Raw genomic sequence first — 12186 nt, 5'->3', positions numbered from 1 at the left:
TGGGGAGAAGTGCTGGTTGGATGATTCTTGACTTGTCAGTCAAATGGGTGACAGAGTCTGTTTACTTTCTAATAGGCTGTAGGAAGGTGCAGGATTGGGAGGATGGAGGTGACCAGTGGAGGCGGGACATTCGGAGGCAGGAGGTCATGTAATGACTCCTCCAGGAACACAACCAGCCAGAGTTGGCAACTCTATGGTGGGCTAACTCAGGTGAAACTGGCTGTGGGTAGGTGCAAAATAATCTATATGGAAAGGAGTGCACAGCGTGTGGGTGTCCATACTAGAGATGTAATTGGTCAATTTTGACCCAATATGGAAAGTGCCAAAACAGGCTGATCTTTGAACTCTTGGATCTTGCCTTGTAATCCAACCTGGGAAGATGGTCTCCATCCTCTCAATGGAAAGGATTTGGTTGCAGTCATCAACCAAGTAAGGCTGATTGCCATTAGTATAGGATTTTACATAGGGGTATCATAAGAATGTTCAAAGACTTTAATCCTGTGAGGTGACTATTGATCATTTTGTGGAGCTTTGGGCTCTTAACTTCTGCAAACAAATTGTTAGACAAAATGAAGGAAAGCAGCATAGATGGTCTCAGACACAAAGTCCTTGTTATATGGATCCAAGCCAAATGTTGAAGAATGAAGTTAGGTGCAGATCCTTTTCTTGACGGTGGGTTTATTCACAAAATGCATCATTATATATCTCTGCCTCTTACCTGTCCTCTCAGTGTCTCAGCAGGCTCTCTTTATATCCATTCTAAGTCCTTAATTAAACAATACCCTTCACCTGTGTATCTTTAACAACATAATTAACCTGCACTTGTGCCTTGTGATCACTGACCTACATTGGCTCTCAGTCCAGCAACACCACAATTTTTAAAACTTTCATCATTATTTTCAAATCCCTCCAGATATCTGTAACCTCCTCCAGCCCCACCACCCTGTGAGGTCTCCATGATTCTCCAATTCTAGCTTCTTGAGCATCGCCGATGTCCATCATTTCACCATTGGCGGCCATGCCTTCAGCTGCCTGGGCACTAAGCTCTGGAATTCCCTTCCTAAACCTCTCCCACTTCTCTTCCCTCCTTTTAAGATGCTCCTTAAAGTCTACCTCTTTAGCCAAACTTTTGCTCAGCTGTCATAATATCTCCTTGTCAATTTTGAATGTTAAGGCTCTTGTGAAGAGCTTTGGGACATTTTACATTCATTAAAGGTGCTTGATAAATGCAAGTTGTTGCTGCTTCCTATTCATTTTCTGTTATAACTAATCAGAAGAGAGGTAGGGGAAAAACGAGAGAGAGAGAAACTAACAAAGGTGTAAAAAGAGAGAGACAGAAAAACAGAGACGCAGACAGAGAAGTAGATTGAAATAGAGACAGACATGAGCAGGCAGAGATGGAGAGAGACGCAAAGGCAGAAGCAAAAAGAGAGACACACAGGACAGAGAGAGATGGAGAGGAAGAGTGACAGATAGAAAGAGTGAGACACTGACCACAAAGCACGCAGTCACGGAGAGACAGAGTAGCAGAATGAGGAAGAAACAAAGATACAGAGACATGAGCAGGGAGAGAGACAGAGCCAAAGATAAAGGGAGAGAAAAACATGGGACAGAGAGAAAGAGTAAGACAAAGAAACAGAGAGACTGAGCGAACCAGAGTGAGAAAGCGACAAAGGTACACAAACACAGACAGATGGAAAGAATGAGACATTGACAGAAAAACCAAGACAGAGATTTGGAGTTATAGAGACTGAAGCACACACACTCAGGCAAAAAGAGAGACAGAAACTGAGGCACACAGACATACCTAAACAGAGAGGTCCAGAGACAGAGAGAATTAAAGCAAACAGAAAACTTCACCTGTTTCTAGCCCTATCCCACATGTCATGGAGACGATGCTAATCCCATTCCTGTCTGTTTCCTGTCGACAGGCTGTGGCAATTGTTTGTGGATTCCTGGTGGCTCTGACGTTTTGTATCATTGCTTTCTTCGCCCAAAGAGTGCGGCAGAAAATCTGGAAATATGGGAAGCCAAATATCCTCTGGGAAAAAGGCTTTGCTGAAGAAGAGGTGGGACCGAATGTGGAGGAATGGGTAAGTGAACTTGTGAAAAGTTCTTGGTTCAATCGGTGGTCAGTCCTGAGTTAGTGGATCTCAGTGGAACAGTTCCAACTGTCCCAGGGCAGAGCTGCCTCCCAGAGTGAGAAGTTCAGAGAGTGACTTGGCCAGGTCAAACTGGGTGTGCTGTGTTCAGCCCAGTCACACCAACAGAAGAGGTCACTCAAGCGATGTATAAATATTGAGATTAGAGGGTGGAGAGATAAATCAGATACCCTCGAGGACATGATGAGTCTTACTATTGGGACCAAGGGGCAGTAAAGGAATGTTCTCTGTGGGTCATGATCCAATATTTGACAATTGCTGAATATTCTGGAGTTATGCTTTAATCTTTCTGGGGATTACCTGATTATTTACCTAGAACTATTATAATATTGTGTCCAGTTCTGGTCACCACATTTTAGGAAGGATGTGAGGGTCCTTGTTAGGGTGCAGAAGAGATTTACCAGAATGGTTCCAGGGATGAGAGATTTTAGTTACAAGGTTAGGTTGGAAAAGCTGGGTTTGTTCTCCTTGGAACAAAGGAGATTGAGGAGAGATTTAGTAGAGGTGTTCAAGGTTATGACAGGCTTAGGTAAATTAGATAAGGATCAACCGTTCCCATTAACAAATGGTACAAGGACTAGGGGACAAGGTTGAAAGTTTTGGGCAAAAGATGTAGTAGGAATATGAGGAAGTACTTTTTTACACAGCGGGTGGTAATGACCTGGAACTCGCTGCCCACAAGGGCGGTGGAACTGCAGACGTTCTATGACTTCAAGAGGAAGTTGGATGGCCACCTGAGAGAAATAGACTTGCAGGGCCATTGGGATCGAGCCAGGGAGTGGGACTGACTGCATAGCTCCTTGAAGAACCAGTATGGACTCAATGGGCCGAATAACCTTCCTCCATGCTATAAATGACTCTATGATTCTATCTTTGTCTCTCAAGATAAATGGGTGGACAGAGGTCATGATAGGGCAGAGTGGACATGGAGTTTGGAGGAAAGGGTTTGATGGGCCAATTGGACTTTTCTCAGTACATGCTTTCTGAAGTTTTGTGAGTAAGGCTGCTAATTTATGCCAAATTCTGCTCACCAGAAATGGGTTGAACCACCTCACCCTTTTATTTGTTTAGGACCCTTACAGTTGATAGGCAAAGGTGACTTTCATCTTGATTGTGTGATGGATTCAAAGCCAGGTCTGACAGGAGAAAGTGCCCTGTGCTACTCCATTGAAACATCCAGTATCCAATGTAGAGGACTTTTGAGCAGAAACCTTCATTGTCCTCACACCTTGTTCTATCAGTGAGGACCCAGTAGAAATATTTAGAAGTCCTGTACTACTTGAGAACTGGCACGAAGGTCAGTGCACAATGATTGGATTTATTACCTAACTGTACATTCACAAGGTGAATTTAAGTCATACACAAGGACATGCTATCATTTAGATAAAGGTTCACCTCACAGATCCCTGTTGTCGACAGGTCACAAAATAGTTTTCCACCCATAAGGATGAAACAAAAGACATCACACTCCCTGAAACTGCAAATTTTCAGCGTCTTTGTAGAAGAATGACTCATCAGCGATGAACTGATCTCTAATTTTCATTATCTAGCACTTCGGAAGTCAATGTGGAAAATATTATTCAATGGCATCCAGCTGATCTTTTGGTACCTCACTGAGGTGGTCCTGTGTGAGCTTAGAACAGTGAGTGGATTATTCCACCACCACCACAACAACAACAACGTGCATTTCTATAGCATCATTAACATAGTAAAACTTTACAGGAGGAGCATAACTCAGACAAAGACTGACACTGAACCACATAAGGAGATATTAGGATAGATGACCAAAGGTTTGGTCAAAGTGATAGCTTGTAAGAAACATCTTAAATGAAGAGAGAGAGGCGGAGAGGTTTAGGGAGGGATTCCAGAGGCATTATGGTGAACCGGATCCTGTCCCTCACCTAACGTGAAAACAGAAAATGCTGGAAATACTCAGCAGCTCTGGCAGTATCTGTGGAGAGAGAAGTAGAGTTAACGTTTCAGGTCAGTGACCCTTCTTCAGAACCTGTCCCTCACCTGTTGTCCATGTGTACACACTTTCCAAGAGACACTAGATAGTGGGAGGGCAAAGGTCAGTTATAGCACCTTAACCACTGCCCTGGCTGAGATCAGCTAATTCAAACTATGGACAGAACCTGGGATTGTCTTAATCTGTAGGAGTGGGAAATATGTCAGGCAATGACAATATCTACAGAGCAATTTGTCAAACCTACCCCTGTGCCCCTACCTCTTTCCTCTGGTAATATTCCTCCATTAATCAGGCCTGAGTAGCACACCTGAGAGGGTGATACTGAGCCAAGCAGGATCTCGGTGAGACTTTTCTCATATCATATTTTTGTTTTCATTGTCATTGGTGTTGGGGATATCAAACAATGCCCATGTCGATAAAGCTCATTCTCACCACCCAGTCTTATCAGGTTGTGGTGGAATGCATGTCAATTGCTCCCTTTATAACACAGAACTCTGTTTGTTTTTTGATAAGTTTGGTTTCAGTTCAATTACTCATTAACCTGATTGTTGTTACTTTGGTTTCACTCACTCGCCCCATTGTGTGATTAAATCATTTCCCGCTGTTGCAAAGTTTTGAAATGGCATCAAGGCCCAGAGGCTGAGCTAAAGGTCAGCTAAGATTCACTGTTTGACAGTTGCTGCTTAAAAGGTTCTGTCTGGGCCAGCTTTGCTCATTTTACAGTCTCTGGTTACCCACAAGTTGTTTTTATTATAAAGGGTTAAGGCACATGAGACATCAACGGGGTTAGAGAATATGAAAAGACAAATTAAATCGGGGAGCAGTGGTTAAGGGAAAGCAAATATAGTGTTTTAAAAGTCTGTGGGGTATTGGAGGTAGGGAAAAGTGGGGGAGATGAGGATTGCTGCAGTTTTAGGACTCAACAAAACAACAACGTGCATTTATATAGCACCTTTGATGTAGTAAAACATCCCAAGGCGTTTCACAGGATTGATTATCAAAAACATTTGACCCAAAGTCACATAAGGGAATGTTAGGACAGGTGATCAAAAGCTTGGTCAAAGAGGTAGGTTTTCATAAGTGTCTTAAAGGAGAAAAAAAGAGAGGGAGAGTTTAGGCAGGAAATTCCAGATCTTAGGGCCCAGGCAGGTGAAGGCAAGGCAACCAATCATGGAGCGATGGAAATCGGGGGATGCTGAAAAGGCCAGAATTGGAGGAGCGCAGAGATCTTGGAGAGGTTTAAGCTGGAGGAGGTTACAGAGAAAGAGAGGCAAGGCCATGGAGGGATTTGAACACGAGGATAAGAATTTTAAAATCAAGACATTGTCAGACTGGGAGCCAGTGTAGGTCAGTGAGTACAGGGGTGATGGGTGAATGGGACTTGAGATGAATTAGGATACAAGCAGCAGAGTTTAGATGAGCTGAGATTTACAGAGGGTGGAAGATGGGAATCCACCAGGAGAATATTCGAATAGTTGAGTCTGGAGGTAACAAAAGCGTGGATCAGAATTTCAGCATAGGAACACAGGAGCAGGAGTAGGCCATTCAGCCCATCAAGCCTGCTCCACCATTCAGTACAATTATGGCTGATCATCCACTTCAATGCCTTTTTCCCACACTATCTCCTCATCAGAGCCCTTTCCTATCCTGAGTGGTGTGAAACAGGGCTGTGTTCTCGCACCCACACTTTTTGGGATTTTCTTCTCCCTGCTGCTTTCACATGCGTTCAAATCCTCTGAAGAAGGAATTTTCCTCCACACAAGATCAGGGGGCAGGTTGTTCAACCTTGCCCGTCTAAGAGCGAAGTCCAAAGTACGGAAAGTCCTCATCAGAGAACTCCTCTTTGCTGACGATGCTGCTTTAACATTTCACACTGAAGAGTGCCTGCAGAGCCTCATCGACAGGTTTGCGGCTGCCTGCAATGAATTTGTCCTAACCATCAGCCTCAAGAAAACGAACATCATGGGGCAGGACGTCAGAAATGCTCCATCCATCAATATTGGCGACCACGCTCTGGAAGTGGTTCAAGAGTTCACCTACCTAGGCTCAACTATCACCAGTAACCTGTCTCTAGATGCAGAAATCAACAAGCGCATGGGTAAGGCTTCCACTGCTATGTCCAGACTGGCCAAGAGAGTGTGGGAAAATGGCGCACTGACACAGAACACAAAAGTCCGAGTGTATCAGGCCTGTGTCCTCAGTACCTTGCTCTACGGCAGCGAGGCCTGGACAACGTATGCCAGCCAAGAGCGACGTCTCAATTCATTCCATCTTCGCTGCCTTCGGAGAATACTTGGCATCAGGTGGCAGGACTATATCTCCAACACAGAAGTCCTTGAAGCGGCCAACACCCCCAGCTTATACACACTACTGAGTCAGCGGCGCTTGAGATGGCTTGGCCATGTGAGCCGCATGGAAGATGGCAGGATCCCCAAAGACACATTGTACAGCGAGCTCGCCACTGGTATCAGACCCACCGGCCGTCCATGTCTCCGCTATAAAGACGTCTGCAAACGCGACATGAAATCGTGTGACATTGATCACAAGTCGTGGGAGTCAGTTGCCAGCATTCGCCAGAGCTGGCGGGCAGCTATAAAGACAGGGCTAAATTGTGGCGAGTCGAAGAGACTTAGTAGTTGGCAGGAAAAAAGACAGAGGCGCAAGGGGAGAGCCAACTGTGCAACAGCCCCGACAAACAAATTTCTCTGCAGCACCTGTGGAAGAGCCTGTCACTCCAGAATTGGCCTTTATAGCCACTCCAGGCGCTGCTTCACAAACCACTGACCACCTCCAGGCGCGTATCCATTGTCTCTCGAGATAAGGAGGCCCAAAAGAAAGAAGAAATCCCCATATCCCTTTATGTCATTGGTATTTAGAAATCTGTCAATCTCTGCTTTAAACATACTCAATAACTGAGCTTCCACAGCCCTTTGGGTCGAGAATTCCAGAGATTCACAACCCAGATGAGCTGAGGCCGGGGCAGAGACCGACAATATTATGGATGTGGAAGTGGGTGATCTTTGTGATGAAAAACTCAACTCAGGGTCAAATAGGACACCATAGTTGTGAACAGTCTGGTTCAGCCTCAGACAGTCACCAGGGAAAGGGATAGGAATGGAGTTTGTGGTGGGAACTGAAGACAATGACTTCTGTCTTCTCAATATTTAACTGGAGAAAATTGCAGATCATCAAAGACTGGATGTCAGACAAGCAGTGGGTCAAGAGAACGGTGCAAGGGTACAGCTGAATGTTCTCAGCTTATGGATGGAAGCTGACCCCACATCATTGGATGATGTTGCCAGGAGGCACCAGACAGGTGAAAAAGCGGAGGGGTTCAGATCCTTTGGGGACTCCAGAAATAATGGTGCAGGTGCAGGGACAGGAAGAGGCAGAAATTGTGAACTGCCTTGGAACGTTTTATTATGTTAAAGACACTATATAAATGCAATGTGTCGTTAATGTAGCATCTAACGCTACCAATGACTAATTGGGTAAGGTGTCAGAGAGCAATTGGGGTCAACAGATCAGTACCTGGGGCTGGAGAGGTCAATTAACAACTCTGAGAGTTTCCTGCAGTCTGCTTCTTTCCTTAGTTCCGTGCCTGAGGCCACAGGGCTGGTTAGTGTTTGGATGTCGTATTTCGGTCTCTTTTCTCCTCCAATAGGTTTCTAATGAGGACAGTCCAGCACCTTGGAGAGCTGATCTGTTCCTTTAGGTCTGTACCAGCAGGGTAAATACTACCTGGCTGTACATTAACATTCAGTGACTTAATGCACTACCTCCAACTCTTAACTCATCCTTTCCCAGGACTCCAAAACCCTGGAACTCCTCAACAACACCTTGGAGTTCAGTCTCAATTCGAAATAATCATCATCTACTCTCAAACTGTTGAGTCACCCACATTTTGTAAGACACATTAACACTTCATTGTTAGATATATTAAGGTGTTAACTGTGGCTCAGTGGGTAGCAATCTTCCCTCTGAATCAGAAGGTCATGGGTGAATTCCAGAGACTTGAGCACATAGCTCAGGCTGACAGTCCCAGTGCAGTACTGAGGGAGTGCTGTACTGTTGGAGGTGCCATCCTTCAGGATGAGACATTAAACTGAGGCCCCATCTGCCTCCCCCACCACCCCCTCAGCTGGACGTAAAAATCCCACGGCCACTATTTTGAAGTAGAGCAGGGGAGTTCTTCCCGGTGTCCTGTCCAATATTTTTCCCTCAAACAACATGACAAAAAACAGATTATCTGGTCGTTATCACATTGCTGTTTGTGGGATCTTGCTGTGTGTAAATTGTCTGCACTACAGCAATGAGTACACTTCAGAAAGTATTTCATTGGCACTTCAGGACATCCTGAAGTTGTGAAAGGCACTATAGAAATGCAAGTTGCCCAACATTTAAAACAGAAACTTGGTGACACTTAACCCTTTAGATCCTGATCCAGGTTGGATCCTGCATTACTCTTTCCGGGCAGCTTCAGGATGGGTCCCGCCCCCACACTTCAGTTAAATACAATGCGTCAATACATTCAGAGTTATGTCATCAGTAATCACCCAGTATTGAGCATCACATGCCACAAGGTATGGCTGCGATTTAAAAAGCTGCTTCCTCTATTTTCCCAGTCAGTCCCTCTGTGATGGGCTATTGAATCAATTCCGGGTTAACTACCCTGATCTCTTTCAATTGAAGTTTGTCAATTCCCTTAATAACCTTGAACAGTCGTATCCCTATAGTGAAGTGTTTAAATCTCAGGGTTACAGTTTAACGATGAAGGAGAATCTTGAGAGACTCTTTCACACAAAGAGGGGTTAAAAATGGGTTATTTGCTTTTGCCCCAAGCCATCGTGGAGACACTTGGAGCTTTCGTAGCTGTGATGGATGACGTTTTTGTTCAGTAAAGGTGTCAGAGGATGTGGGATCAAGGTGCAAGTCAGCTCTGATCTAATTGGATGGCAGAGCAGGCTCCAGGAGCTGATTGGTCTCCTCCTGTTCCTAATGTGCTTGGTGAAAACACTTCATCCAAATGGGAATCGGGTTTCATCGAGGAAATTAAGTTAAATAGGGAAGAACATGTGAAACTGACAGTGTAAATTGGATTAAAAGAGAGAAGGTGGGGTTGAGGGATATGGGAGGAGGGGGATAGGTGGGGTTGAGGGATATGGGAGGAGGGGGATAGGTGGGGTTGAGGGATATGGGAGGAGGGGGATAGGTGGGGTTGAGGGATATGGGGATGAGGGGGATAGGTGGGGTTGAGGGATATGGGGAGGAGGGGGATAGGTGGGGTTGAGGGATATGGGGAGGAGGGGGATAGGTGGGGTTGAGGGATATGGGGAGGAGGGGGATAGGTGGGGTTGAGGGATATGGGGATGAGGGGGATAGGTGGGGTTGAGGGATATGGGGAGGAGGGGGATAGGTGGGGTTGAGGGATATGGGGAGGAGGGGGATAGGTGGGGTTGAGGGATATGGGGAGGAGGGGGATAGGTGGGGTTGAGGGATATGGGAGGAGGAGGATAGGTGGGGTTGAGGGATATGGGGAGGAGGGGGATAGGTGGGGTTGAGGGATATGGGGAGGAGGGGGATAGGTGGGGTTGAGGGATATGGGGAGGAGGGGGATAGGTGGGGTTGAGGATGTGATGAGAAGCCAGCTGCAGGTCGGTGGGATAGGGAAGGCAGTATGATTAAAATACCAGGAAGGGCCAGTTTCACTTTGACTCTTGTGCAATTTTATTTATTTACAACAACAAGTTACACAACTCAGTAAGCTGTGTGTCTCGGAGAAGCAATGATTCACAGGACTGACCTGAGTCCACACGCCAATAAATAACAACGGTATTTTTGTAGAATGAAAGCTGTAGTGCTCCCCCGAGTGCTGACTTTGGTTAATGTCAGGGCAGTTCCAGGTTCAATTCCTGCTTCATTGTTAAATCAGCTGATCCCAACTTGGTCAGTGGGAGTTCATGTTGTAATTTAAAATAGAGACAGGGCAGGCTTCCTGCTCCTGAGTGAAACTGGGCTGATAGTGTACATAGACAGATAGCTGGGTTGAGCTGCGACGCATCGTGAGGTCGAATAGTCTGCTGCTGCACATTGTCTAGTTTCACTCACAATTAAAGGCTACAATTGATTGAGGTACCAGGCAATAGGCCGCCCTCAAACCGAGCCCAGAACAGAGTCAGGAGCAGAGGGGAAGGAATGTGGCTCACGGGGGTAATGTCTCAAATTTAAAATTCTCAACCTTGTTTTCAAATCCCTCCATGGCCTCACCCCTCCCTATCTCTGTAACCTCCTCCAGCCCCACAACCCTCTGAGATCTCTGCACTCCTCCAATTCTAGCCTCTTGCACATCCCCAGTTTTAATCACTCCAACATTGGCAGCTGTGCCTTTAGCTGCTGAGGCCCTGAGCTCTGGAATTCCCTCCCTAAACCTCTCCGCCTCTCTACCGCTCTCTCCTCCTTTAAAACACTCCTAAAAAACTACCTCTTTGACCAAATGTTTGGTACTCTGCTCGACTCTCTCCTTATGTGGTTCAAAGTCAAATTTTGTTTGCTAATTGCTCCTGTGAAGCACCTTGGGACATTTCTACACCATTAAAGGTGCTATATAAATGCAAGTTATTGTTGTTTCAGCTAATATTCTAGATAAATATTTGCTTGTCTCTGTGACACAGGTTGTGGTGTCACGCCCCACTCCAGAGACTTGAGTCCACATCCATGCCGACACTCAGAGTCCGGTACTGCAGTGAGTGCTGCACTGTCAGGGATGCCATCTTTCGGATGAAACGATAAACCAGAGCTCCTTCTGCTTATTCTAATGGTTCAAAGAGTTATTAAAAGATTCTGTGGCTTGAGAGACGAGAAGGAAAATCTCCTGCTTTCGTCACCAACATTCCTCTTTCAAAAAGCACCACCACAAGCAGATTCACTGATCACTCACTCTGTGTAATTTTTGGATGTGACATGCATTGTGATGTGATAAAATACTGTATAAATGCAACTGTCTTGCTCCAGATTAAATTTTGGTCTGAATTATAGAACTTTAATATCCCACCCAGTCTAATTGCACTCTCCCACTCACTCCCCATTTCCTTTAACATTCCACCCAGTCTAATCCCACTCACCCACCCATTCCCTATCCTATCTGCCCATCCTGCTGCCTATTTGCAGTCTTCACAATCCTCCTCACAATTCATCACGATCAAAACACAGCTCAACAGTTCTGAAGTGGCCACTATGTGAAAACAACTGGAGGTAAGTGATCAATTAAGTCACTCAGTCCTTGAATCTTTCTGGTCTTTCAGGTAAAGACTGTTCCAGAAGGAGGTGACGATGAAGTGGAAACAGTTCACTACTCGGATAAACCAGCCAATGGTGTCAATATGATGAGCCGCAAGGAGTATACCTCACAGCCAACTGCATACAATTTGGAAAATGACAATCAGTAAGTGGCAAGCGTGACCAAAAGACATCATGACACATCATAAAGCACAGAAGGAGGCCGTTCACTCCATCGTGCCTGTGCTGGCCCTTTGGTAGAGCTATCCAATGATCCCACTCCCCTGCTCTTTCCCCATAGTCCTGCACATCATTTACCCTTCAAATATATATCCATTTGCCTTTTGAAAGGTCTTATTGAAACTGCTCCCACTGCCCTTTCAAATTGTAACAACTCATTACATTAAAAAAAATGTCCTCAGATCCCTCGGGTTCTTTTGCCATGAGATGTATAATCACTGGATGGTGAGTGAAAGACTTTGGATAATTATTTATACAGGTGAAATTTTAACCTTGCAGGAAACTGATGGGATTGAACTGGCCACCAGTTTTATACGCTGCCTGATTTTATTCTCCTACAGAAACAGTTTCTTCTTATTTACTCTATCAAAACCCCTCATGGTTTTAAACACCTCCATTAAATGTCCCCTGAACCTCTGCTCTAAGGATGATAACCTGACATCCTCTAGGCTCTCCATGCAAGTGAAGTCCTTCATCCCTGGGATCATTCCAGTAAATCTCCTCTACACATTCTTGGTATCCTTCCTAAAGTGTGGTGTC

At 45.3% G+C, this 12186-nt stretch overlaps 1 protein-coding gene across 1 annotated transcript in view; it reads left to right on the top strand.

Moving 5' to 3' along the window:
• The window catches only part of LOC137351332 (uncharacterized), a 52008-nt gene that overhangs the window by 27895 nt on the left and 11927 nt on the right, over positions 1-12186 (top strand). The window contains exons 12-13 of the mRNA XM_068015769.1: positions 1932-2093; positions 11433-11572. Of these exons, the coding sequence (XP_067871870.1) occupies positions 1932-2093; positions 11433-11572 (302 nt within the window). The remainder of the gene's footprint in view (positions 1-1931; positions 2094-11432; positions 11573-12186) is intronic.

This window comes from Heterodontus francisci, chromosome 36 (genome assembly GCF_036365525.1).
Source record: "Heterodontus francisci isolate sHetFra1 chromosome 36, sHetFra1.hap1, whole genome shotgun sequence".
Taxonomy (NCBI): Eukaryota; Metazoa; Chordata; class Chondrichthyes; order Heterodontiformes; family Heterodontidae; genus Heterodontus; species Heterodontus francisci.
This window is presented reverse-complemented; position numbering and strand designations above follow the sequence as displayed.